General features: G+C 44.9%; 2 protein-coding genes across 3 annotated transcripts; one reads left to right on the forward strand and one right to left on the reverse strand.

Moving 5' to 3' along the window:
- The first annotated feature begins 2688 nt into the window (after positions 1–2688).
- Positions 2689–3279, forward strand: Mpc1l (mitochondrial pyruvate carrier 1 like). The gene has a single exon (XM_090326020.1). It carries the CDS (start codon positions 2741–2743, stop codon positions 3137–3139), a length of 399 nt encoding a protein of 132 aa, XP_090182146.1. The 5' UTR covers positions 2689–2740; the 3' UTR covers positions 3140–3279.
- Positions 3280–5640: 2361 nt separating this feature from the next.
- CXHXorf38 (chromosome X CXorf38 homolog) lies at positions 5641–25457 on the reverse strand. Of its 2 annotated transcripts, none has more exons than XM_090326100.1 (7): positions 25202–25457; positions 24875–25009; positions 21783–21902; positions 17513–17662; positions 16117–16296; positions 12050–12212; positions 5641–5936 (listed from the first exon to the last, which is right to left on the reverse strand). In XM_090326100.1, the coding sequence occupies exons 1-6, from the start codon at positions 25415–25417 to the stop codon at positions 12051–12053; spliced, it is 963 nt and encodes a 320-aa protein (XP_090182226.1). In that variant the 5' UTR covers positions 25418–25457; the 3' UTR covers positions 5641–5936; position 12050. The 2 variants fall into 2 exon arrangements, with proteins under 2 accessions (XP_090182226.1, XP_090182225.1); XM_090326099.1 differs by lacking the exon at positions 5641–5936 and adding an exon at positions 7713–9925.
- Between the last annotated feature and the right edge of the window lie 1862 nt (positions 25458–27319).

A 27319-nucleotide genomic window follows, 5' to 3' on the forward strand; every position in this document is an offset into this window, starting at 1 on the left:
ATGGTGAGGTATCTGACATGTAGGCCTAAAATGTCATTCAATACATGCTTAGTTTAAACTTATGCTGAACTGACTTACATTAGTATATCGGTCACCCATATTTGGAAGTTCAGTATATTTATTATTTTTTGCCAATCATGGAGCTTTTACTCAGGGCCTGAGCACTGTCCTTGGGCTTTTCTCAAGGCTAGAGTTTTACCACTTGAGCCACAGCACCACTTCCAGGTTTTTCGTATGTATGTGGTACTGAGGAATCAAACCCTGGCCTTTGTGAATGCTAGGCAAGCACTCTACCACTAGGCCAAACTCCCAGTCCAGGAAGGTCAGTGTTTTTAAAGGGTTATCTAAGTAAAATGCTACTTTCCTTTTGAGCAATGGCTATATGCTGTAAAATATTTCAGATGTGAATGAATACTTAATGTTTAAAGGAACAGTGGATTTGGTTGTAAATCATTTCATAAAGTATTTCATATCAAGATATATTCAATTCTTTTTTTTTTTGGTTGGTCATGGGGCTTGAATTCTGGGCCTGGACATTGTCCCTGAGCTCTTTCAGCTCAAGGCTAGTGCTCTACTCCTTGAACCACAGCGCCACTTCCAGTTTTCTGGTGGTTAATTGGAGATAAGAGTCTCAAGGACTTTTAGTGCCCGGGCTGACTTTGAACCACGAACCTTAGATCTCAGCCTCCTAAGTAGCTAGGATTACAGGCGTGATTACCCACGCCTAACTTATTCAATGACTTTAAAAATTGCTACTTTTACTGGAAAAATAAGAAAGTAGGAAAATTATCACTTTTGTCATTAAGGAATTTTCACCCACAGATAGTTATATCAGATGAAAGTTCTGGAGAATAGAACAGGACTATCTTCTCAAAGTTCTCCCTCCTTGTATGTCTGTTGATTAGTGAGTGGAAAAAGCTACTTTTACAATGGAGAAACCTGTTAGACTGCTCTTCAATTATCAAACTTATGCATGGTGGAGCAAAGCGATGTGGGGTACCTCCCACTGTAATGCACTAAAGACAGTTATTACCTGAGATGGTTTGTCAAAAACAAACAAACAAACAAACAAAAAACCCTTGAACCTCCTGGATGCTGGTGGCTCAAGCCTATAACCCTAGCTACTCAGACGGCTGAGATCCGAGGTTCATGGTTTGAAGCCAGCCCAAACATGAAAGTCTGTGAGACTCTTATTTCCAATTAACCAACTGAAAACTGGAAGTGGAGCTTTGATTCAAAACAATAGAACACTAGCCTTGACCAAAACAGCTCAGGGACAGAGCTCAGGCCCTGAATTCAAGCCCTATGGCTGACAAAAACAAAACAAGGGCCAGGAGTGTAGCCTATTTGTGGAGTGCTCACCTACCGTGCACAAAGACCTGGGTTCGATCCCTGGGTACCACATATACAGACAAAGAGGAAATTGGCGCTGTGGTTCAAGTGGCTGGACACCAGCCTTGAGCAAAAAGTGTCCAAGGACAGTGCCCAGGCACTGAGCCAAGCCCCAGGACTGACCAAAAACCAAACAACCCCAGAAAACCCTTTAACCTGAATCTAATTATGGCAAAATAGAAAAAAAAAAAAAGCAAATTAAAGACATAATGAAAAGCCACTGGTTTGGGTTTTTCAAAAATGTCATTGCCAGAGAAAGTCTTCTAACTGAAAGGAAATTAACCCAAGGAGTTAAAGAAATGTAAACTTTAGATCTTGAATCTTCTGCCTCTGGCAAGACCAAAGTGGTGCGCATGTGTGGGGAAGACATTCCTCATAAAGCAGAAAATATGCAGTCCATATTAGATATGGTGCTGAACTTAATTAATTATATAGGTATGTTATCGTATTCTGATTGAGTAGGCCATTGTTGGGTTCTTTTTGCTTTTTGGCTTGAACTCAGGACCTGGGCGCTGTCCCTCAGCTTCTTTTTGCTCAGGGCTTGACCACTTGAGCCACAGCACCACTTCTGGCTTTTTCTGTGTATGTGATACTGAGGAATTGAACCCAGGGCTTCATGCATGCTAGGAGAGCACTGTACCACAAAGCCACACTCGCCGCTCTTGTCCTTGATATTAGGCAATAAATGCTAAAATATTTTGGGGGTGAAATGTCACTATGTCACCAGGAAATAGATGAATTGTGTAAGGAATAAAATTATGTATGTGGTTGAGGAATTGTGAATCAGCAGCTAGTCAGAGACAGGACAAAATCAGGAGTTTCCTCTCCACAGAAGGCCCCTTGCCTCCCTGGGTGATGAATGACTCCCTGAATGTTTTACGGTGGCCATAGCACATGGGGCAAGTAGGAAGAGGCAGAGGGCCAATGCACAGGCATGCACCTACACAGGCCATGGGCACGTTCTGCAAGAGCGAAACCCTGTCCCTTCCATGCAAAAGGGCATACTTCAGCTGCATGTGTGAGCTGACACACTTTACGGCAGCCATGAGAAGGCGCCAGGCTGAAACATGTCTTATGCCACAGCTGCACGTGCAGCCCGATGTGCTTTACGGCAGACACACAAAGAAGTCTAATGCACCAGCAGGTGCGGCCGGGGCCGGTGCGTTTTACGGTAGACACACACGACAATAGATGTTCGATGCCCTAGCATGTACGACCCGGTGCGCTTTACGGCAAAGCTCGGTGCAGGTACAGAGTTAAAGTACGTCATTGTCCACTGTGGGCATCAAGGTTCTGTATTCTAGTCCCGCAGTAGCCAGCAGTTGGGCGGTGGCATTCCTACTAGCTGATGACCATGGCGGCGATCTTAGCGCTACTTCGAAAGACGAGAGACTATGTGACAACCAAGGAGTTCCGAGATTACCTGACCAGCACGCATTTCTGGGGTCCGGTGGCCAATTGGGGCCTTCCGCTGGCAGCCATTAAAGACACCAAGGCTCCTCCCGACATCATCAGCGGCAGAATGACCACAGCACTCATCTTGTACTCCACCGCCTTCATGCGCTTCGCCTACCGCGTACAGCCTCGAAACTTCTTGCTGCTGGCGTGCCACGCCACCAACGTCGTGGCCCAGAGCGTGCAGGGCACTCGCTACCTCCGCTTCCACTATGGCAGTGGCAGCGGAGCCCATGGGGCTTCTGGAGCTTCCTCCCGCCCCAGTTCAAAGCCATCCCCCAAAGCACGTTAATGGGGGGTGGGAGGACGACACCTGATCGCCCTTCTGTGCAGTTTTTGCAAGAAACATCAAGGAAGACTTGGCTTTGACTCTCAAACTGTGTGAACCTGACTTGAAAACCTGCAGTTTGGTTAATCATAATAAATTGAAAAAAAGAAGCATCAAATTGAAATCTCTTTGAGTGTTGCCTATTTCTTGAACTGGGGTGGGGGCGGTCTGGGTTTGGGGTAGGGGGGAGGATTGGAGAGTCTCTTGTCACAAGAGACCTGTTCATGGAGAGAGAGGGAAGGATTGTTTTAATGAAAAAAAGTTTTATATTATCCCTCAACCTCTACCCTTTGCGTTGTCTTTTTTAAGCTCTCCAAGGAGCATGTTTTTGTGGCTTGTTTTAGGTGTCCAAGGCAAATAAGGGGATTTTTAGATTGCACACGTCCTTTACATTTTTGGACAATCACAAATGCCTGTAGCAAAGGAGATCCTGAGGCTGTTTGTGTGGAGGGGAAATGTTTCAAAGTGGGCTGAAATGAAATCCAGTGTGAACTTTTTAACAAATTACTTTGTTATTAGAGATGAGGTAGGGAAGGATACAATGTGGGCTTTGAAGGAATACTTGAGAATTCAGAATCACCTGGTAAACAAGAACAATTGAGAATCTGCTGTGGCAGCTGTGATAATGCAGGATACTTTGTCAATCCTGTCTTGTAGGAAAATAGAAGGTTAAAAAAAAGCCAAAACTATCCTTTTTCCTTTCCCTTGCCAAAATATGATGGCAGTTTGTAAAAATAAGGGTTGGGGAACTAAAACTCACTTGCCAATATAGTAGCTGAGTCTTCCCATAGAAATCCAAAAATCAGGGAGCCTGAGGGCAAACAGAAGGGAGGGGGGATTGAAGAGGAGGCCTTTTACCTCCTCTAGAATTTCCTAGAATTTACTGCATGGGCTATTGGCTAAAGCAGAACTATCAGTGGAACACTGGAAGAATCTTCATCTTCTGTGACATCAAGGCATCAGTCCTCTTTGTATGCAGTCTTATAAAGGGGGTGGGGCACAGGAACAAAACTGTGGGATAGTCTAGTGCCTGTTATCTATTGCTGTGTAACTCTTCACCTCCCAGCACAGCTTAAAAGAATAAACTACTGTTACACTTTCTGAGGTTCAGGAATGTAAGGTTCCCATCTCTGAAGATTTGGCTGGTGTGGGGGGGGAGGGGACATCCACTTCTGGGCTAACAGTTGTTTTCCTGAGGCTTCATCTTCTTATCCTGTGGGCCTCTCCATAGAGCTACCCTTGGCATGATATGCCTGCCTCCCCTATCCCGCCTCAGAGAGAACCTAACATGGTAGTTCTTGGGTTTGGGTGGGTTTTTTGTTTGTTTTTGTTGATTTTCCTTTTTGTTTTGTCAGTCATGGAACTTGAACTCTGGGCCTGGGTGCTGCCCCTGAGCTCTTCAGCTCAAGGCTACCACCCTACCCCTTGAGCCACAGACCCACTTCCGGTTTTCTGGTGAATAACTAGCCTTGGATTTGATTCCTCAGTACCACATACGCAGAAAAAGCTGGAAATGGTGCTGTGGCTCAAGTAGTAGAGTGCTAGCCTTGAGAAAGCCCAAGGACAGTGCCCAGGCCCTGAGTTCAAGCTCCAGGACTGGTAAAAACACAAACAAATACAAAACAGTTCTGAGCTGGGTGTCAGTGGCTCATGCCTATAATCCCAGCTACTCAGGAGGCTGAGAACTGAGATCAAGGTTTGAAGCCAGCTGGTACAGAAAAGTCGGTGTTGCTCCAATGAACAACAAAAAAGTTGGAACTACAGAAGTGGTTCAATTGGTAGAGTACTAGCTTTGAGAAAAAAAGCTCAGGGACAGACAATGCCCAGACCAAGTTCAAGCCATAGGACCAGCAAACACACACACTAAAAAAAAAGTTAGAAAATAAATCACAAAGCGGGATGTGGCTTAGGAGCATGGCCTAGTGGTAGAGTGCTTGCCTAGCATGTACAAAGCCTTGAATTTGATTCCTCCTTACCACATACACAGAAAAAGCTGGAAATGGTACTGTGGCTAAAGTGGCAGAGCATTATCTTTGAGAAAATGCAATTGCAGTGCCTAGACCCTGAGTTCAAGCTCCCAGGACTGGTCAAAAAAAAAAAAGCTGTGTGACTATAATCCTAGGTACTCAGGAGGCTGAGATTGGAGGATCTCTGTTCAAAGCCAGCCCTAGCACTAAAGAACCTGAGACTCTTATCTCCAATCAATCACTACAAAAATGGAAGTGGGGCTGTGGCTCCAGGAGTAGGGTGGTAGCCTTGTGCTAAAGAGCTCAGGGACAGCGCCCAGGGACAGCGCCCAGGCCAAGTTCAAGCCCCATGACCAACCACAATAACAATAGAACCCCAAAAACCTAAACACAGACCTTCCTTACTACCCAGCTATATCACTCCTAGGCATCTCCCCTAAGCATCACAAACAAGGATATGATAGGGACACCTGCACTGCCATGTTCATTGCTGCACTATTCACAATAGCCAATATACAGAAACAGTCCAGATGCCCCACTACAGATGAGTGGACCCAAAAAGTGTGGTACCCATCTCTATACAATAAAATTTTATACAGCCATTAGACTCATCCAATTACAGGAGGAATTGCTTCATGGCAGGATCACATTCTATAAGCACTCCTTTCACGACGCTGACCATCTTTGCCCAGTGAGAAGGTGCAGATGGCCTCAAGAATGCTCACTCTTCCCAGTCGCTCAGAGGACCAGCACGCTCGCCTTCCAGCTGGTCCTGCAGCGCTCCGTGTCACCGACTACACAGCCATTAGAAAGAATAAAATCATTCTTTTGCAGGGAAATGGATGAACTAGAACAAATCATGTTAAGTGAGGTAAGATTTTATTTTAAAAATTAGAATATTTTTTTCACTTCGCCAAGTATTATACGAATTAACATTTTTCAGCATGTCTTACAAAATGTATTTTGTAATTTGAATATATTTCAGTAAAAGGCCAGCAGTGTCTGTTGAAGACATTTCAGAGCAGGTAGCTTTCTAATTAACCTGGCAAGGTTAACCTGCTGATAATTTCCTATTAGTCTACATTTATAATTTAGAGATCAAAATGATTAGAGAAAATATCTAAGGCTGCCAGCACCTCCACTCCAATACAGCGCTGCACTTGCACACTTTATTCCTATTGTGTCCACCCAACTAGGAAAACTAGCCTTGTGCTGCCTAAATCCACACAAGTTAATTAGCACTTCAACCAAAATGAGCTTTTTGAGTCATTAAGGTAATAATCATTTCATAATTCCCCAAATTCTCAAACATAATCCTTTCAGACCATGGTAATTTAAAACTCTATGGATCTTGGCTGCTACTATTTTTTGCCAGTCTTGGAGCTTAAACTCACATGGGCACTGTCCCTGAGCCTCTTTGTGCTCAAGGCTAGTGATCTGCCACTTGAGCCAGTGTCACTTCTGGCTTTTTTCCTGCCTGGGCTTGCTTTGAATCACAATTCTCAGATTCCAGCCTATTGAGTAGCTAGGATTACAGACATGAGCCATTGGTGCCTGGCTTTATTTTTTTTAATTATTACTTTTTTTTATTTCTTTGCCAGTCCTGAAACTTGAACTCTGGCCCTGAGTGCTATCCCTGAGCTCCATTTGTTCAAGGCTAGCACTCTACCACTTCAGCCACAGTGTTGCTTCTAGCTTTTTCTGTGATTTAATTGGAAGTAAGATTCTCAGACTTTGAGCTGGCTTTGAGCTGTGATCCTCAGATCTCAGCCTCCTGAGTAGCTAAGATTATAGGCATGAGCCACCTAGGGTTATAGGTGTCCAGTTTGGCTGCTACTTTATGATGCCAGTAACATTTTCTGAGTTGGTAGGGCTAGAAATATTGGTCACGAACAGACTTATTTTCCATAATTTAGGTAGCTCTCTGTGTGTGTATGAACATGACACACCTGTACTGAAGCTTGAACTCAGGGAATAGGCATTTTCCCTTAGTTTTTGTTTGCTAGTCCGGGGCACAGTGTCTGGGCACTGTCCTGAGCCTTTCTGCGCTTGCCGCTAGTGTTCTACTACTAAGTCGTAGCACTACTTCCAGCTTTTTCTGTGTAGGTGGTACCAAGGAATGGAACCCAGGGCTTCCTGCATGCTCACCAAGCACTCTACCAGAGGCCATGCTCCTGGCCCCCTCCCTTAGCTTTTTTGTTCAGGGATGGTAGTCTATCACTCCACATAGCTACATGTAAGGGTTTTTGGTCTTAGAGATTTTCCTGCCCAGACTGGCTTTGATTAGTGGTCCTCAGATCTCAAGCCTTCTGAGTAGCTAGGAAGGATTACAGGCATGAGCCATCTGCACTAAGGTTCGGGTGTTTTTTTAATTTTAATGGAGTTTTTTTTTTATTAATGTTCCAGTCATTTTTCTCTTTGAATTCTTTCAAAATTATGAAGCACATGCTGTTTCTCCAGGAAAGGAAGCTCTTCCTGCGCTCTTCCCTGATTCTGCAGATCTGCCAGTGCCCTGGGAGGCACAGCTACAAAAAGAAAGTTACAAGATCCAGGACAGATGACAAATTCCATTTTCATGGTTCAGGTTACTGTTATTATTTTTTATTAAAAAATTCAAAATACACATGTGCATTTTTGTTGCTCAAATTTCCTATGAGAGTACACAAAATAGGAAAGTCAAATTCCTGCTACAAACTCAGGGACCCCAATTCCCTTCAGACCCAACAAAGCAAACAGGCTTGGGGAAAGAAAACAACTTTCCAGACCTGTTATTATAAAATACACATTGACACTGTGCTCTGCTGGATAAGCATTTCGTTGTTCTATTTATATTTGGTGGCAGTGCTACAGATTTCAGCCTCCTGAGTTGCTAGGATTACAGGTATGAGCGGCCAGTGCCCAGTTTCCTCTGCTTTAATGTAATTAAATGCTATTAGTATACAATTACCTTAACAATATCTTTGATTCATTATAAAAGTTAATAAATCTAGTAGGATGACAGCTCTTATACCATCATCTATACCAAACAAATCCTTATTTTTGCATCAATTTCATTGGCTGCAACACTGATAAGTGCAAGTTGCATAAGGAAAAACTATTTGTGCCAGGTGCTGGAGGCTCATGCCTGTCATCCTAGCTCCCAGATAGGATGAGATTTGAAGATCATGGTTTGAAGCCAGCCTGAGTAGGAAAGGCAGTGCAACTCTTACCTCCAATAAACTACTCAGAAAAAAGCCAGAGGTAGTACTTAAGTGGTAGAGCATTAGTGGTGAGCACAATGAGGCTCAGGAACAGTGCTGAGTCCTGAGTCCAAGACCCAAGACTGGTAAGAAAAGGAATGGAAAGGAAAGGAAAGGAAAAAGGAAAAAGGAAAAGGAAAAGGAAAAGGGAAAATGGAAAAGGAAAGCAAGAAGGAAGGGTGGCCAGGAGTTTGGCCTAGTAGTAGAGTGTTTGCGTAGCATGCACAAAGACAGGGGTTGATTCCTTGGTGCCACATACATAGAAAAAGCCAGAAGTGGTGCTGAGGCTCAAGTGATAGAGCTCTAGCCTTGAGAAAGCCCAAGGACAGTGCCAAGGCCCTGAGTTCAAGCCCCAGGACTGGAAAAAAAGGGGAGGGGAGAGACAAAGAAAGAAAGGAAGGAAGGAAGGAAGGAAGGAAGAAAGGAAGGAAGAAAGAAAGAAAGGAAACTACTTATAAGATAGAGATAGGGGGATTGAGTTTTTGTTTGTTTTGCCAGTCCTGGGGTTTAAACTCAGGGCCTGGGCACTGTCCTTGGGCTTTCTCAACGCTAACACTCTACCACTTGAGTCACAGAACCACTTCCAGCTTTTGCTGTGTATGTGGTAATGGGAAATCGAACTCAGGGTTTCTGCATGCTATGCAAGCACTCTATCATTAGACTATGCATAGCACGTAGGGATTGAGTTCTGAGGTCAATCAAGGTATAAAAAGTTTGTGAGAGTCTTCTGGGTGCTGGTGGCTCATGCTTGTGATCTTAGCTAATCAGGAGGCTGAGATCTGAAGATAGAGGTTCAAAGCTAGCCCAGTTCAAAAAGTTCACATGGAACGTTTATCTCCTATTATCCTGCAAATGGCTGGAAATGGAAGAGTGGTTTGAGTGGTAGAGTTCCAGCCTTGAGTGAAAAAGCCAAGTCAAAGCACAAGGTAATATTCATGCCCTAAGATTGGCACACATAAAAAAAAAAAGGTTGCAAGACTGTCTTAACTGATGGGCTGGGTGTGGTAGCACAATGGTTGGGCATAGTGGCAGATTTCTGTTCTCCTCAGTGACATAAGGAAGCACAAGTTAGGAGGATCAAAGCCCAGGCCAGAAAGTCTGGACAGAAAGTAAGCCCCTATCTCAAAATAGTAACAGGGCCTAGAGGTATGGCTCAAAGAGCAGAGGGTCTGCCTAGCCAGTGCAAGTTCAATCTCCACTATCAAAAATAGAAGCAGACTAAAGGAACACACTAAAAACCACAAACCTATGGATCCAAACACATTCATCCTAGTTTCTTGGAATTTTTAAAATGCATTGTAATGTACAAAATAGATGTCAGATATATCCCATTCTCTGTCCAGCCTGTGCAGAGTTCAGAACAGTTAAACAGGTGAAGACGCACATCCATCTTTGCTCAGACGTGGCATGGGGCATTTATTTCCTTCAGGCAGAGTTGTGGGCACATGGCAATTCTGGTCCTGAATGTCCAAAGGCAACCTGAGTCAGTTTAGTGCCACTGGCCGTGGGAAGATGATGGCGGACTCTACACACCACCACAGTGTCTGCACAGTTCAGGAACAAACAGGACAAAGTATGATTAGAAGACTTTGGGGGTAAAAGAAACATAGAAAGCATGAAGGGATTTGTAAGTTTGCTTTATGGTTTTTTCTGCATTTCCGTTAAGAGAGATACAATTTCATAATTTTTTTTGTCAGTCATGGGGCTTGAACTCAGGGCCTGGGCACTGTCCTTGAGCTCTTTTGCTCAGAGCCATGGCTCTACCACTTTGAGCCACAGTATTGCTTCCTATTTTCTGGTGGTTAATTGGAGATAAGAGGCTGCCTGGGCTGGCTTCAAACTGCAATCCTCAGATCTCAGCCTCCTGAGTAGCTAGAATTACAGGTACCAGTCACCAACGCTTACCTAATTTCATAAATTTTATGAATGAAGGAGTGGGCTTCGTTGATAATAATGAATCAACTCCTTGACTAACAGATGAACCTTTGGTCACACATTCACCTCAAGAGGGCCAGGCCTGCACTGGGAACAAAGTATACAAAACCAACTGGAACAGTCGTGGACTTGCCATCTTCTAAGTGCACTGACATGTAGCTGCCTGCTGGATGGTACCACAGCAGCCCAGATGTGGTGGCCTGGACCTTCCGCCTGCATGGGTCAAGTCCCTGCTCTCTAGCCCCCCACTGACCAGGCCAGCAGTCCCCTCCCTGGCTCTACTGCCTCAGGCTACTCAAATCTAGTAGTCACAGTTCTGTCCTAAATGAAAAGGGCTAGAAAATGGACTTCTAGTCAAAATTTCCCTCTTGCTTTCCTCCAAAAAGGGAAGGTTTCTATCTCAACCTTTATGTCCTAGCTCACTCTTGGGCATCCTTGTGAGAATGACTTTCACGCTGAGGCTATGGAGCCTGGGTGTGCATGCGGGGGGTGGGATGGGGGCGCAGAGCACTTCATGGGAGTTCTCAGCCCAGGCCTGACACAAAGGCCTTCATTGTGGTAAGCAACTGCAATCCAGGGACAGAAAAGACTCTTTTTTTGCCAGTCCTGGGGCTTGAAATCAGAGTCTGAGCACTGTTCTCGAGCTTTCGCAAGGCTAGCACACACCACTCACGGCCACAGCACCACTCACAGCTTTTTCTGTGTATAGGGTATCAAGGAATCGAACCCATGGCTTTGTGCATGCTAGGCAAGCACTCTACCACTAAGCTGTGCTCCTGGCCAAGACTCATCTTTTGAAGCAGGAAACCAAGGTATGATATGAGACTATTTATTACTGATTCATATACATATACAGTATGTTTGCGAATATGAAAAATATCTGAAAAGCCAGAAGAAAATCAAGGGGAACTAATGCTCCTTTTTGCTTGGGTACAGTATTTTTTTCTTTTACATAGAAAAGGATGCCTGAACTAGAAGCCAGAGTGATTTTCACAGAATAGATTTTCATTGAAGGATAACCTAAAATGGAAGAGAAGGGCTGGGTGCCGGTGGGGCACGCCTGTAATCCTAGCTACTCAGAAGGCTGAGATCTGAGGATCATGGTTTGAAGCCAGGCCAGCAAGAAATTCATGAGACTCTTATTTCCAATAAATCACCAAAAAGTGACAGAAGTGATGCTGTGGCTCAAGTGGCAGAGTGCTAGCCTTGAGCAAAAAGAAGTGCAGGTCCTGAGTTCAAGCCCCAGGACCAGCAGAAAGGGAAAGGAAGGGTAAGGAAGGGGAGGGGGGAGGAGAAGGGAGAGGAGAAAGAAGGAAGGGAATACATTCATTTTCTCTGAGAGAAAAACAAGTAAAACCCTGAAGATGGTTACTTAGGTTAACCAGTATTTCTTATGAAAACTACCCAATTGCTATTAATGCCACAGGAAGAACTGGGCATAGCTGGCACCACTTGAGGGGGCAGAAATGCTTCAAATTTTATGTTTTAAAAGACCAGACTAGTGACTTCTGTCTAAGAAAGCTGGCAGAGAGTTGACGCTGAATGCCTTCACAAATGGAAGAGCCATTAATTAGAGAAAAAACATGAAGCTCAGTGGCCTTCCTTTGAAATAATGAGGGCGTAGGGGAACCAGGTTAGACTGCTGTATTCAGTACAGCTTCACATAAGAGAACAGACATCAAAGAGGCGAGGCTATTGTGTCCTTATTTAAACATCCTATGCCTAAACCTCACCTCACGCCTTCCTTTCAGGTGTCTGGCTCTCAGCTTCCTTTGAATCTCGTTTTTGATGCTGCAGATAGAGGCTGTCTAGCTTCTGTATATCGTCTGTAAGACTCTTTCTAAGATCTTCATTGTTTCTCAGAAATTCCTTTACCATTTCCAGTTGAGTTGAGATCTGCAAGAGAAGATCATACAAAGCACAGCTTAGGATGATTTTTTTCATAGCAGACTTATAATTCAAATGACAAATTTTAGCAGCTTCGAGAATGGCATGTGGGACTGGGGAACAACCAACTGACAAAGGGCATGCTGAGCATGCGTGTGAAGTCCTGGGTTTTATCCCCATCATCTGCCTGCCCTCTGCAACCTGAAGACCTATTCCTGTTCCTGTCCATCAAGAAACCCTGGCTAGGGGCCGGGAGTTTGGCCCAGTGGTAGAGTGCTTGCCTAGCACGCACAAAGACCGGGGTTCGATTCTTCAGTACCACATACATAGAAAAAACGGGAAGCGGTGCTGTGGCTCAAGTGGTAGAGCTCTAGCCTTGAGAAAAGCTGAAGGACAGTGCTCAGGCCCTGAGTTCAAGCCCTAAGACTGAGGAAGAAAGGAAGGAAGAAGGAAGGAAGGAAGGAAGGAAGGAAGGAAGGAAGGAAGGAAGGAAGGAAGGAAGGAAGGGACTCTAGCTATAAGAATCTCTACAGGGGCTGGGAGTTAGGCCTAGTGGTAGACTGCTTGCCTAGCATGCACGAAGACCCGGGTTCGATTCCTTGGTACCACATACTTAGAAAAGAGCCAGAAGTGGTGCTGAGGCTCAAGTGGTAGAGCTCTAACCTTGAGAAAAATCCAAGGACAGTGCTCAGGCCCTGAGCTCAAGCCCAGGACTGGCAAAAAAAAAAATCTCTACAGATAGCTGGGCCCAGGTGGCTCAAACTTGTAATTCTAGCTACTCAGCAGGATGACATTTAAGGATCACAGTCTGAAGTCACCCCAGGAAAAAAAAAGTCTTGTGAGACTCATCTCCAATAAACATCTATATAAAAACAAACAAGCAAGCAAAAAAGCCAAGAAGCGGACCTGTGGCTCAAGTACACCACTAGCCTTGAGCAAAACCAAACAAAACTCAGGAATAACACCCAGGCCATAAGTTCTAGCCCCAGGATCAGCACACATGTGTGTACACATGTGCACACATAGAATCTATATGCATAGAAAATCGGTAACAAAATGTATTTTAAAAACACCACCACACCTGATGTGGTGTGGGCTTGTTTCCTCATGTGTTTCTGTTGCATTTACATAACAAGGTTTCATCCTATACACTCACATCTGTAAGCATGGATGTGTATGATATAAAATGAAGCTTTTTCATTTTGAGTTTTCATACCTGTGCATTTATTGGTTATATATGCACACAAAATTGACAGTAATAATGTAAAATCAAAAAACTGAAGCTCTACACAGAAGATGCTAAAAAGTCAGTTCTCTTCCAAACTCTTTCTCTAGTTATGTAAGCACCCCTCCCTTAAAGTGACACAACGAACTACCTCTTCTTCAGATACCCCGTGCATTTACATGGAAGTACATGCATGCACTTCATTTCTTTTGCTCTCTCAGCTTGCTTGTTCAGCTGCTAGCACTGTTCCCTTCAGTTAGCCTGGCTTTGTGTGTGTGCCCAAACTGTGGTTCAACTCAGGGCCTGAGCACTGTCTCTTAGGGTTTTTGTTCAATGTTGGAGCTCTACCACTTGAACCATAGCTCCACTTTCAGCTTTTTGCTAGTTAACTGGAGATAAAAGAGTCTAATAGATTTTCCTAACTGGCTGGTTTTGAATTGAGATCCTTAGACCTCAGCTTCCCAAATACCAAAGATTAAGATGTGAGCCACAAGCACTTTGGCCACCCAGATTTCTTCCTTCCTTCCTTCCTTCCTTCCTTCCTTCCTTCCTTCCTTCCTTCCTTCCTTCCTTCCTCCCTCCCTTCCTTCCCTTCCTTCCCTTCCTTCCCTTCCTTCCCTTCCTTCCCTTCCTTCCCTTCCTTCCCTCCTTCCTTCCTTCCTTCGTTCATTCTTTTTGGTTTTGTGGGTCATGGGGCTTGAAATCTGGCCTGGCACTGTCCCTGAGCTCTTCAGCTCAAGGATACTGCCCTACCCCTGAGCCACAGCCCTTTCCCTGAGCCACAGCCCTACTTCCCATTTTCTAGTGATTAATTGGAGATAAGAGTCTCTCTCACTCTTTAGTGCCCAGGCTAGCTTTGAACTGAGATCCTCAGATCTCAGTTTCCAGAGTAGCTAGGATTACAGGTGTGAGCCCCTGCGCCCAGCGGTTTTAGGTCTTTTTTAAAATAAGCACAAGGCCAAGATTGTGGCCTAGTGTTAGAATGCTTGCCTAGCATGCACGAAGCCCTGGGTTCAATTCCTCAGTATCACATATATAGAAAAGGTAAGAAGTGGCTCAATTGGTTGAGTGCTAACCTCGAGGAAAAGTTGTCCAAGGACAGTGCCCAGGCCCTGAATTCAAGCCCCAGGAGTGGCAAAATATAAATAAATAAAAATCAGCTGAAGTTAATTGCACGAAGGGTTTCATTGTGATATTTATATAAATGCACATGTGTATGTCAGCCTCATTTTCTTTTTGCCACTCCTGGGGCTTGAACTCAGGACCTGAGCATCGTCATTGGGCTTTCTCAAGGCTAGCACTCTATCACTTGAGCCACCGCACCACTTTCAGCTTTTTCTACGTATGCGTTACCTAGGAATTGAACCTGGGGTCTTTAGGCATGCTAGGCAAGCACTCTACCAATAGGCCAAACTCCCGGCCCAGCCTCACTGTTTTTAGTAGCAATAATGGATGGTTCATATTCCTACATGCAGGTCCTAAAACCTTAATGATCTTCTAGTCCTTCTCTCCTCCTTCCAGTCTCATGCTATGTCCAAGTATTCTATCAGGCTACTAAGATCCATCATCCTCCACAAAACCTCTAAAATCTGGCTCTGCCTCCACAATCTGTCTTCCCTCATGCAAGCACATGAGGCTTTTATTTCTTGATCCCCTGGCCAGTCATCTAACTCCCAACTGTGACAAAAGTTTACTTTCTAAAAGCTGTGTGTGATCTGATTGATCTTCCTTGCTTGAGAACATATGGTTCCCTCCTGCTTTTAAGAATAAGCCCTTGGTGGGGACCGGGAGTTTGGCCCAGTGGTAGAGTGCTCGCCTAGCATGCACGAAGACCCGGGTTCGATACCTTGGTATCCCACATACATAGCAAAAAGCTGGAAGTGGTGCTGAGGTTCAAGTGGTAGAGTGCTAGCCTTGAGAAAGTCCAAGGACAGTGCTCAAGCCCTGAGCCCAAGCCCAGGACTGGCAAAAAAAAGAAAGAATAAGCCCTTGGTGTGGTGAAGAAAACTTTCTGAAGTATGTTTTTTGTTAATTCACTGAATTACATTCCTACCTGACCATATGTCATGGGACTCACCTAATTATTGCCCAGGCCCACACTAGCCTTCATACTGTACCAAGGGTTGCTTCACTCTGCCAAATGTGCCCTTTCCCCTTAATTTGCCAAACCCTTTACTGAGTTTTGTTTTTTTGTGTTTTTTTTTTTTTGGCAATTCCACTGAGAGGCCCAAGAGACTCCCTCTCGTACAGAATGTTGTTATAGTCTTTACCCCATTGTTCTACTTCCTCTTTTTTTTGCCAGGCCTGAGGCTTGAACTCAGGGCCTGAGTAGTATCCCTGAGCTTCTTTTGTTCAAGGCTAGCACTCTACCACTTGAGCCACAGAGCCACTTCTGGCTTTTTCTGTGTATGAGGTACTGAGGAATCAAATCCAGGGCTTCATGCATGCTAAGTGAGTACTCTACTATTAAGTCACATTCCCAGCCACTCATTATTCTACTGTATGACATACTTTAGACCCTCAAGAGCTTGATTAAATGAAAATATTTGTCATAATATGTATCTGTGTCAAAAACGTATTCACTTTTGGAAATTACTTAACTTGTAGATCAGGAACCTAACTGGCTCTGGGTCTAAACTGGGTCCTCATATTCTTCACTCACACTGAGGCTCCAATCCCTGCCCTTACCTCTTTGGGCCACACTTCTTGTTCTTCTGCTTGAAGGCATATCTCTTGCAGTTTTTCCTTTAGTAGTTCCATTTCGATTTCATTGATTTGGCTAACACTCAGGTAACCTCCAAGTTCACATTCATACCCATCTGGCTGATCTTCCTCAGGAATGTAAACAGCCCAGTCTGAGGTCAACAGCTATGGGAAGATCACACAGATACATGAACGGATTTATTCATTCATTTTTTTTTGCCAGTCCTGGGCTTCAGCTCAGGACCTGAGCACTGTCCTTGAACTTTCTCAAGGCCAGAGCTCTATCACTTGAGTCTCAGCACCACTTGAATCTCAGCACCACTTCCATCATTTTTCAATGTAAGTGGTACCAAGGAATCGAACCTGGGTCTTTGTGCATGCTAGGCAAACACTCTACCACTAGGCCAAACTCCCAGCCCCGGATTTATTCATTCTTTAAATGTATAATTATTTTTAGTGTTGAAGATGGAACATAAGATCTTGCACATGCTGGGTAAATGCTCTACCATTGAGCTACATTGTCAGCCCACTGAACTGCTTTCAAGATCAAGACATTTCAATGGACTGCTCACAGCATTGGCAAACTAAACACTATTAACTAGATCTACGTTAGCCATTACTACAGAAAAGCTTATTAGCTCAGCGGAATAACAGGCCTCTTACTGGCATTCTTTCCCTTGCTTATGTTCTAAACTTTAGTGTAGACTCAGGGCTCAGTGGTATACATCGTTTGCCTTGCATGCATGAAGACCCTGGTTCGATTACTTGGTACCACATACACAGAAAAATGTTGGAAGTGGTGCTGTGACTCAAGTGGTAGAGCACTAGCCTTGAGGAAAGCCCAAGGGCAGTGTTCAGGTCCTGAGTTCAAGCCCCAGGATTGGCAAAAAAACAAAACAAAACCCAAACCCTGGGTTTCATCCATAGCACCACAAGATAATAATCAAAGGTTGGAAATGTGGCCTAGTGGTAGAGTGGTTGCCTAGAATGGATTCTAGACAGGGGTTCAATCCCAACATTGTAGCGTAAATAATAATTAAAAACTTAGTTTAAGCTGGGGGCTTGTGGCTCACATCTATAATCCTAGCTACTCAGGAGGTTGAGATCTAAAGGATTGCGGTTTGAAGACAGCCCAGTCAGAAAAGTCCCTGTGAGATTCTTCTCTGATTTAACTACTCAAAAACTGCAAATGGTGCTGTGGCTCAAGTGGTAAAGTGCTAGCTTGGAGCACACAGAGGCTCAGGGACAGTGCCCAGGTCCTGAGTTCAACCCCACAACTGTACTTTTAGTTTAAATCTAGTAAGTGCCACATTTTAAACAAGTAACTGCTTATTTATGATCCCTGGTTCCGAAGGGCAGGACTTTAAATATGATTTTTTACCTGTTCTATTCTGGAGTATGCAGCCACAACCTCTGGAATATTCTTAAATTCACTCAGAAAATTTTGGATCTTCATTTGAAAATCTGTAAGCCACACAGATGACACTTTCATCTCTGAAGAGTGCATGATCTCATTACGACATTTAATCACCTATAGAAAGACAAAAAGATAAAAGCCCTCAAAACAGATATCTTGTGACTTCAAAGAATAACCACAAAGCCAGGTGCAGTGGTTCACGCCTGTGGCAGCTCACACCTGTGATCTGAGCTACTCAGGAGGCTGAGATCTGAGGATCAAGGTTCAAAGTCAGCTGGGGCAAGAAAGTCTGTGAGATTCTTATCTCAAATTAACTATTAGAAAAAGAAATGGAAGTGGAGCTATGGCTCATGGTGGTAGAATACTAGCCTTGACCAAAAAAAAGCTGAGAGGCAGTGTCCAGGCCCTGAGTTCAAGTCCTATTACCAACAACAACAACAAAAAATAGAAAGAAAGAAAAGAAAAAACACAGAAAGGGGGCTGGGAGTTTGGCCTAGTGGAAAAGTGCTTGCCTAGCATGCACGAAGACCCAGGTTCGATTCCTTGGCACCACATACGTAGAAAAAAGCTGGAAGTGGTGTTGAGGTTCAAGATCCAGCCTTGAGAAAGCCCAAGGACAGTGCTCAGGCCCCGAGCTCAAGCCCAGGACTGGCGAAAAAAAAAAAGAAAAAAAAAGAAAGGAAAACACAGAAAGGCTTTGGTAAATATAAAAATCAGGTCTCCAGGTGAGAAGGGCTGCCCTTTTCTTGAGTCCACTGCATAAACTGGCATGGAGGATAGCACAGCTTGTAGAATTCATCCCCCAAGGAAGACTTCTACTTAATTTCATCCTGTCCGGAGAACATACACCACAAAGTAAAGTCCTCCCTGGGTCAAAACAGAAATGATTTCAAAAGAAACTTGACACTGGCCACATGCAGCAGCATGGACCAAAGAAGAGAAAAAATAGGGACAACTGGAGCCTGGATTTCTCTAATAAAGGGGCAGCTTTCTAATTAACTTGTCACCTGTTACTGTGGGAGCTGCGTGAATCTAGGGCCTTCTGCTATGTGTTATAGGCCCTTCGGATTTCTCAAGAAAGTTGGAAATTCCAATTTTTACGACAATTAAATAATTGAAACAGGAGGGAGCACAAATAAAATATGACTATAAGTCAGATTTTGGCCACAGAATAAAGTACTGTGAAGACTTTAGAGGTATGTTCAACCCCAGTGGCGCATGAATAAGAAATTAACCAGGGTAGGAAATGTCAATAAACCAGCTAGATGTTGTGGCACCTGCCTATAATCCTAGCACTTGACAGACTGAGGCAAGAGGTTGTGGGCAATCACAACCAGATGCAGTGGCTCATGCCTGTAATCCTACCTACTTAAAAGGCTGAGATCGGAGGATTGCGGTTCAAAGCCAGCCCAGGCACTAAAGCTCTTGAGACTCTTATCTCCATTCAATCACTAGGAAATAGGAAGTGGGGCTATGGCTGAAAGGGTAGGGTGGTAGCCTTGAGCTGAAGAGCTCAGGGATAGCACTCAGGCCCAGAGTTCAAGCCCCATGACCCACAAAAAAAGTCTCACAGACTTTCTTGGCTTCAAACTATGATCCTTACTTAAATCTCAGCCTCGTGAGAAGCTAGGATTATAGGCATGAGCCACTGGTACCAGGGGAAAAAAATGCGTGTGTGCATTTTTGCCAGTCCTGGGGCTTGAACTCAGAGCCTGAGCATGGTCGTTGGGGCTTTCTAGAGGCTAGAGCTCTACCATTTGAGCCACAGCACCACTTCAGGCTTAAAAAATACATATATTTCAAACAAATATGTGTAAATATAAACATATGCATATATTTTTTACATGTTGGAAGTTCCAGGAAGGTGAGACAAGGAAGTTTTTTTGTGTGAAAAACACAGTGACAGAAAAAATCAACTTTTGCTTATATTTTATGAAAAATGGTACCATCACATAAAACACAAATGACATAGCTTTCCACATTCCAAGGTGCAAGCACTGTTATAAGTCTTTGCTTGTATGAGGTCACAGAGGGTCTTCACTCTTTCCACCTGCTGTCATGCTGATGAAATATGTCATTTTTTTGCCAGTCCTAGGGATGGAACACAGGGCCTAAGCATTGTCCTTGGGCTTTCTCAAGGCCAGTGGCCTGCCAGTTGAGCCATAGCACCACTTCCAGCTTTTCTGTGTATGTAATACCAAGGAACTGAACCAGTCTTCGTGCATGCTAGGCAAGCACTCTACCACTAGGCCAAACTCCTGGTCCTTATGTCATTTTTTTGCCAGTCTGGGGGCTTGAACTCAGTGTCTGGGCACTGTGCATGGTCTTTCTCAAGGCTAGCCCTCTGCCACTTGAGCCACAGCGCCACTTCTGGCTTTTTCTGTTTATGTGATACTGAGGAATCAAACCTAGGGCTTCATGCATGCTAGGCAAGCACTCTACCAGTGTTCAACATATTTGACAATGTTGTTTTTTTTTTTTTTGTCGGTCGCAGGACTTGAACACTGGGCCTGGGCGCTGTACCTGAGCTCTTCAGCTCAAGGCTATTGCCCTACTCCTTGAGCCACAGTGCCACTTTTGGTTTTCTATGATTAACTAGAGATAAGCGTCTCAGGGACTTTTTAGTGCTCAGGCTGGCTTTGAACTGCAAGCTTCAGATATTGGCCTCCCGAGTAGCTAGGGTTACAGGTGTGAGCCACTGTGTCCAGCTGACAATGTTGTTTTATTTAGTTTGGTCTGTTGTGGGGATTCAACTCTGGGCCTGGGTGCTGTCCCTGAACTCTTCAGCTCAAGGCCAGTACTCTACTACTTTGAGCTACCACACTACTTCCAGCTTCCCCTGTTTTAAATACAGAAAATTTTCTGCATTAAAATTTTCTCTTTTAATGGGCCAAAGACTTAAAGAGAGTCTTCTCTGAAGAAGAAATAAGGATGGCCTATAGACACATGAAGAAATGCTCAACATCTCTGGCTATAAAAAAAATGCAAATCAAAACCACTTAAACAGTCCACCTCACTCCAGGTACAATGGCCATCATCAAGATATCTAATAACAACAGATGCTGGTGGGGATGTGGCCAGGAGGGATCACTACTACACTGTTGGTGGGAGTGTAAACTCATTCAGCCATCATGGAAAGCAGTATGGCAGTTCCTCAAAAGACTAAACATAGAGCTCCCCTATGACCCAGCAATTCCACTACTTGGCATTTACCCAACCATCCAGAAACTAGGGCATACTCAATCTACTACCACAACAATGTTCATTGCAGCATTATTCACCATAGCAAAAATATGGAACCAATCCAGATGTCCCTCAGTTGATGAGTGGATCAACAAGACGTGGTATTTGTACACAATGGAATTCTATGCTGCTGTCAGAAAGAACATCGCCTCATTTGTAAGGAAATGGAAAGACTTGGAAAAAATCATACTAAGTGAAGTAAGCCAGACTCAAAGGAACATAGGCCCAATGGTTTCCCTCATTTGTCATAATCAGTAGAAACTTTGGGCTCTCCTAGCAGAGATTTACAATAGAGCAAAACCTAGATACATAAGGCCACATAGGATGACGCTAAATGAAAGGACCTCCAGGATATAGAAACAAAGGCCGTATAATGGTTGTTGTCCTTAATGTACTATGTTATCTCTCATCTCTTTTGCTCTCCCTTGGTTATCTCATATTGTTACAGCATTTTACCTTGTTATCTGATATACTGTATATATGTTTATCTGGTTATCTGAAATAGGATAGGGAAGGGGGGAGGGAAATGGGGACCATGTCATGAGAAAAGGTATCAATGTGAAGTAATGCACCGTCTATCTGGTGAATATAATGTAACCCTTCTATTAATTACAATAAAAATATACAAAAAAATTTTCTGTTTTAACACAGAAAATTACTTTCTGTTTACAGAAGAACCAGCAAGTAGCACAATAACAAGCTGCCAGGAAACTTGTATTAGGATCTTCCTTAGTTCTTGGCTGAATTTATAAACCCTATTAGCCTGTTTAGTGATGCCAACTTGGGACTGAAATCTACCTTTTTCTCTTGTTTATTTCCCCCTTCTCTTTTTCTTTCTCTCCCCCTCCTCCACCCATCCCCACATAACACCATTCTGGGGGCTGTCCTTGGACTGCATGGCTGGCTTAACTCACAGGGTGTCTTACCACTTGCCCTCCCTGTATCAAACCTGATCGACTCAGTGCATGGCTTCTAACTTGACCGCTCTTACCTCTGTGACTTTCTTCCGATCAACCACAAAGTGATCACAGGAATTGATGAGACACAACAGAGCAACAGCATCACATTCCTCAGGTCCTCGTTTGTCTGCCAGTCCTCGGGGCATGAAGGCCTATAGAAGGGGAGGCATAAGAGCACTTGATTCTCCACCAACCCCAGGAGCTGGAGACAGCAGTGACACATCCACTCTCCAAAGGATGAGGCAAAGTCGCTTACCTGCCCAAGGCTACATGGTAGAGGGATGTGCATTTGAAGTGCAAGTGGGGAAAATAGTGTCATGGTTAATCCTTGGCCAAGAGCTTAGATTAGATACAGCTGCTGTAACTGTTTTTTTCTTTTCTTTTTTTTTGGGGGGGGCATATTTTTGTAACTGTTTTTTTCTTAAGTGACATAGAAGCACAAAGGTAAAAGTTACCTTTTTTTATTTGTTCCTGATTGAAATCTCAGTACCAAATTGTTAAAGGAAGACTTGCAAGTTACTTCTCCTCAAATACATTATATGTCAATAAATGAGGGATGACTACTGGCACCTATCTCAGAGATGGAGTGCGAATGCACAAAGGGATTGGCAGGTCAAGCACTCACAGTAACTGGTATGATACATGATAATAAACAGAGCAACTGTGTGCCAGTGACTCACTCCTATAATCCTGGCTACTCAAGAAGTCGAGATCTGGAGGATTGCAGATGGAAGCCAACCTGGGAAGTAAAGTCCTAGAGACTCCATCTTCCAAAACAAAAGTAAACAGCAAAAAGGCAGAACTGCAGGTGTGGCTCAAGTGGTCAGATACCAGCCAAGCAAGGTCAAAGTTCTGAGTTGTAACTACAGCATCATTAAACATACACACACACACACACACACACACACACACACACACACACACTACATATACTGGCAATCATGTTGGCAGTGGAACGTGAGTATCTGAGATGCCAGACACCAGAAGGCTTCATATCACATGATCTTGTCTTTACCAAGATTTTATGACAAAGACTACGACAATGATGTGATAGCAAAGCTTGGTGCTCTATCACCCGAGCCACACTTCAAATCCTTATTTCTCTTGAGTATTTGTCAATCATATGGTAACTGTTTAATCTTTTATTTCTTAAAAAATAAAAAATAAATGGGCTGGGAGTTTGGCCTAGTGGTAGAGTGTTTGCCTAGCATGCACTAAGACCCAGGTTCGATTCCTCAGTACCACATACATAGAAAAAGCCAGAAATGGTGCTGTGGCTCAAGTGGTAGAGCTCTAGCCTTGAGAAAGCCCAAGGACAGTGCTCAGGCCCTGAGCTCAAGCCCTGGGACTGGCAAAAAAGTGGCAACAATAGTAAAGCTATTTGTACAGTGAATAAGCTGGGAAGAATATGGAGAGCTGAAGACTCAAAGTCCTTGAGCAACTGGTAGAGAACAGTACCAGCACATAAGCCAAAGAAAGAAAGCCATGGGGGCTGGGAGTGTGGCCTAGCAGAAGAGTGCTTGCCTAGCATGTGCAAAGCCCAGGGTTCAATTCCTTGTACCACACACACAGAAAAAGTTGGAAGTGTTGCTATGGATCAAGTGGTAGAGTGCTAGCCTTGAGAAGGCTCAAGGACAGTGCCCAGGCCCTGAGTTCAAACCCCAGGACTGGTTAAAAAAGAGAACCAGGCCGGGAGTTTGGCCTAGTGGTAGAGTGCTTGCCTAGCATGCACGAAGACCCGGGTTCGATTCCTCGGTACCACATACATAGAAAAAAGCTGGAAGTGGTGCTGAGGCTCAAGTGGTAGAGCTCTAGCCTTGAGAAAGTCCAAGGACAGTGCTCAGGCCCTGAGCTCAAGCCCAGGACTGGCAAAAAAAAATAAAAAAAAAAGAAAGAACCATGTGCGATGGCTCATGCCTGTAATCCTAGCTACTCAGGAGGCTGAGATCTGAGGATCAAGGTTCAAAGCCAGCCTGACAACAAAAGGACCTGGGACTCTTATCTCCAATTAACCTCTAAAAAATGGGAAGTGTGGCTTAGCTCAAGGGGAGGGTGGTAGCCTTGAGCTTAGGAGCTCAGTGACAACCCCCAGGCCCAGGGATAGAAAGGTAGCCTTAAGCTGAAGAGCTCAAGGACAGTGTCCAGGCCGAGTTCAAGCCCCATGACGCACAAAATAAAATTCTTAGGGCTGGGAATGTGGCTTATTGTAGAGTGCTTGCCCAGCATGCTCGAAGCCCTGGGGTTTGATTCCTCAATAGCACTGAAGTTGATACTATGGCTCAAGCGGTAGAGTGCTAGTCTTCAGCAAAGAGAAGCTCAGGGATAGTACCCAGGTCCTGAGTTCAAGTATCAGGACTGGCACACAAAAAAGAAAAAAGAAAAGAAAAATTCCTAAATCACCCCAGCTGTTTGCCAATCACACAGTCAAGACCCAGACCTGAGGACAGGCCTAATAAGTATATTTCTTTCTAGCTGCTTACCTCATTTGCACCTTCCCAAGTTTCATTCCATAGCTTGAGAGAGGGATACTTATGGTCCCCCCCCTTTTTTTTGCCAGTCCTAGGGTGTGAACTGAGGGCCTGAGTACTGTCCTTGGGTTTTTCCTGAAGGCTATAGCTCCACAGCACTTCTAGCTTTTATATATGGCACCCAGGAATCGAACCTGGGTCTTTGTGCATGCTATGCGAGCACTCTACCACTAGGCCAAGCTCCTGGAGCTAGTTAGGGTCCCTTCTATTTTAGCCTTATCTTCCCTTAACTTCCTCTGCCATCTTCATGGCATCCATATAGGCCAAATGAGCCATTCAGTAATCCTATCCTCCAAGACTCTGTCCCTGCTCCTCTTTCCTTGCCTGTGCTCACGATGTTTGTAATGTTTGGATCTACATCCTGCTCGGGTTTCTCTTGCTGAAATCTTCCTTAAAGCTCAGCGCAGGTAGGCAGAAGAAAGTTTCTACTTCACTGAACTGGCTCAAGTGTACTCGAAGTAAGTCCTAAGCGCTTGGGCACTGGATGGCATCAATCAATCAACCTGCACTACAGCTTTAAAAGGCCCAGGTTTCCACCGAGACCCATCCACTAGCTGCACCCCCTCACGTCCCAGCCGCAGCAGCCATTTATTTACCTTGGCCACTTCCCAGGCGTCGAGGGGCCATCGGCCCGGCCGGCAGTTTCCCCAGTACACGTCTCCATTTCTGTGGACGTGATGTTTCAAAATCTCCTGTTTCCATTCGGCACACACTGGACACTGGGGCTGAAACTACAGAAGGCGGTGGTGAGGAGGGGCGCGGGCGGGCAGGGTGAGGGGGTCGAGGCTCCAGGAAAGGTTGGCAGTCCAGAGGATTGGGGCGGGACCCGCCTCAGGGATGAAAGGGAACGCTCCACCACCGGAAGTGGGACAGGGAGAGAGAATGGGGAAGGGTGGAGTTGTGGTTCCAGCCCGAATACTCACCTGGCGAGCGCGGGGTTGGCACCGTGAGCCGCCGATGCAAGTGGCACGGGGTCCCAAGCCAGGAGCTGTGGTGAGTAGGTCTCGGTGGAAGGAGAGTATCTCTCGACCGACGAAACCCTGCAGGCAGCTGCGCAACAGCAGCAGGCAGTGTCCTGCCTTCACCCAGTTCTTGTACTCGGCGCAGTTAAGGCGCGCGGCCAGCTCCGACAGCACCATATTTCACTCAGAGCCTCTGGGTGTAGGGCGGTCAGGGCGCACGGGCGCCAGCGCCAAGGTAGTGTGTAAGGCGCAGGCGCGACCCCACCCAGGGACCGCCCCCACGTGCAGTGGCTGAAAGTGTGTAGCTAGCGTCATTGGCCTCAGGGGTGGGGTTTTCCGTTTCCATGGACGGGCCAGCTCCACCCCTTAAGTGAACCGCTGATGTTTGCCTTGGCAAAAAACCTCCAGTTGCCTTGGCACCTAGTTGAAACCCAGGCTCTGCTCCCCAACCGGAAATCCTGCCAGGCCCCTCTCCTGATGTGCAGCTCCTGTTTGAACTTTATTTTAGAGATGTAAAGTGCTCAAGGGATCTTTCTTGAATTATTTGTATTCCTTGCCTTATGCAATTCTATTAAATGACTCATTCCTAGGCCCACAGGCTACCTCCATGGATTAGTGAAACATGACCACTGGCTGCCCATACTGCACACCTATTGTGCGTTGTGTGCAAAGCTCAGAAGCTCTACAATTGGGCCACCTAGCAGGACCAAACAGGACACCATATTGGTCAGATTCTAAAGGGCAGCACAGCCCCAAGCATCCTGAAGCATTGGCAAAGGTCAATGGTTACTTAAAGGATTTTCTTTGCCAGTCCTGGGGCTTGAACTCACTGCCTGGCCACTGTCCTTGAGCTTTCTCAAGGCTGGTGCTCTACTACTTGAACCACAGCACTATTTCCAGCCTTTTCTGTGTATGTGGTGACCAAGGAATTGAACCCACGGCTTGGTGCATGCTAGGCAAGCTCTCTATCGCTAGGCCACACTCCTAACCCCCTAAACGACTTTTCAGTCTTAAACCACTTTAAGTTCTAAAAAAGTACCAAGGAGGTCAGAAGATCAGAAGGCATTATCCTATCAACTTCTACAGCCCGGCCATGTTTTGGTTTCTTCCTTTTCTTTGGAGCTGGAACTGGGTCTCAAACTTAGGGCCTGGGCACTGTCCTTGAGATTTTCTTTTTTGCTTAAGGCTAGTGCTCTAGCACTTGAGCTGTGGTTCAAGTGTCCTGGATTTTCCTGCCTGGGCTGACTTCGAACTTGTGCTGATCAGATTTTAGCCACCAGGTGTAGAAAGGATTACAGGTGTGAGCCACTTGTGCCCAGCTTTGTTTTAGTTTTTCTCTCTTTTTTGAGGGGGAGGGAGCAGTCCTGGGGCTTGAACTCAGGGCCTGGGTGCTGTCCCTGAGCCTGTTTGTGCTCAAGACTGTATCTCTACTGCTTGAGCCACAGAGCCATTTCTGGATTTTCTTTCTTTTTTTTTTCAAGTAGTTTATTGGAGATAAGTCTCACAGAGATTTTTCTGCTTAGGATGGCTGGGTGGCTTTAACATTGATCCTCAGATGGCAGCCTCCTGAGTAGCTAGGATTACAGGCATGAGCTACCAGCACCCGGCTTGTTTTTTGTTTCTTCTAGTACATTTCTTGAGCGTGGCAAACATGTCAAAATTGTGTGTATTCCAAAGTTTCCCCTTACTGCCAGGTTCATATCAAGAGGTACAGGGTTAGGAGCACTAGCTCTGAACCTAAATAGCCTCCTTAGTGGTTTGCCCTTCAGGGATAATTTCATCACAAGAAAATTACTTCATTTTTGTGGTCTCTTTATCATCTGTAAAAGGAGGATACTGACATATAGGGTAGCTGGGAAATTAAATACACATGCCTGGCACACAGAAAACTCAGCAAATATTAGCTACCATTTTATCCTGATCTAAATATACACACTGAAACAGTCAGTTATAGTCTTAGGTAAGGTGAATGACAAGTCACTGGCCACTTGGATGTGAAGTCTAGAAAACTGAGCAGATCATAGTGCTCCTGGAGATAAACTGCACAGAGCAGGCCGACCTCATCCTAAGGAAACTCCT

This window comes from Megascapheus bottae, chromosome X (genome assembly GCF_031878675.1).
Source record: "Megascapheus bottae isolate mThoBot1 chromosome X, mThoBot2.hap1, whole genome shotgun sequence".
In the NCBI taxonomy this organism is placed as follows: Eukaryota; Metazoa; Chordata; class Mammalia; order Rodentia; family Geomyidae; genus Megascapheus; species Megascapheus bottae.

Bases quoted from the DNA above. Each gene is read 5' to 3' on its own strand.
- Mpc1l (XM_090326020.1), top strand. From the start codon at position 2,741: ATGACCATGGCGGCGATCTTAGCGCTACTTCGAAAGACGAGAGACTAT.
- CXHXorf38 (XM_090326100.1), bottom strand. From the start codon at position 25,417: ATGGTGCTGTCGGAGCTGGCCGCGCGCCTTAACTGCGCCGAGTACAAG. The intron at 21,903-24,874 runs GTAAATAAATGG...CCCCTTCTATAG, and splicing joins ACGCCTGGGAAGTGGCCAAG to GCCTTCATGCCCCGAGGACT. The intron at 17,663-21,782 runs GTAAGAGCGGTC...GTCTTTCTATAG, and splicing joins ATCGGAAGAAAGTCACAGAG to GTGATTAAATGTCGTAATGA.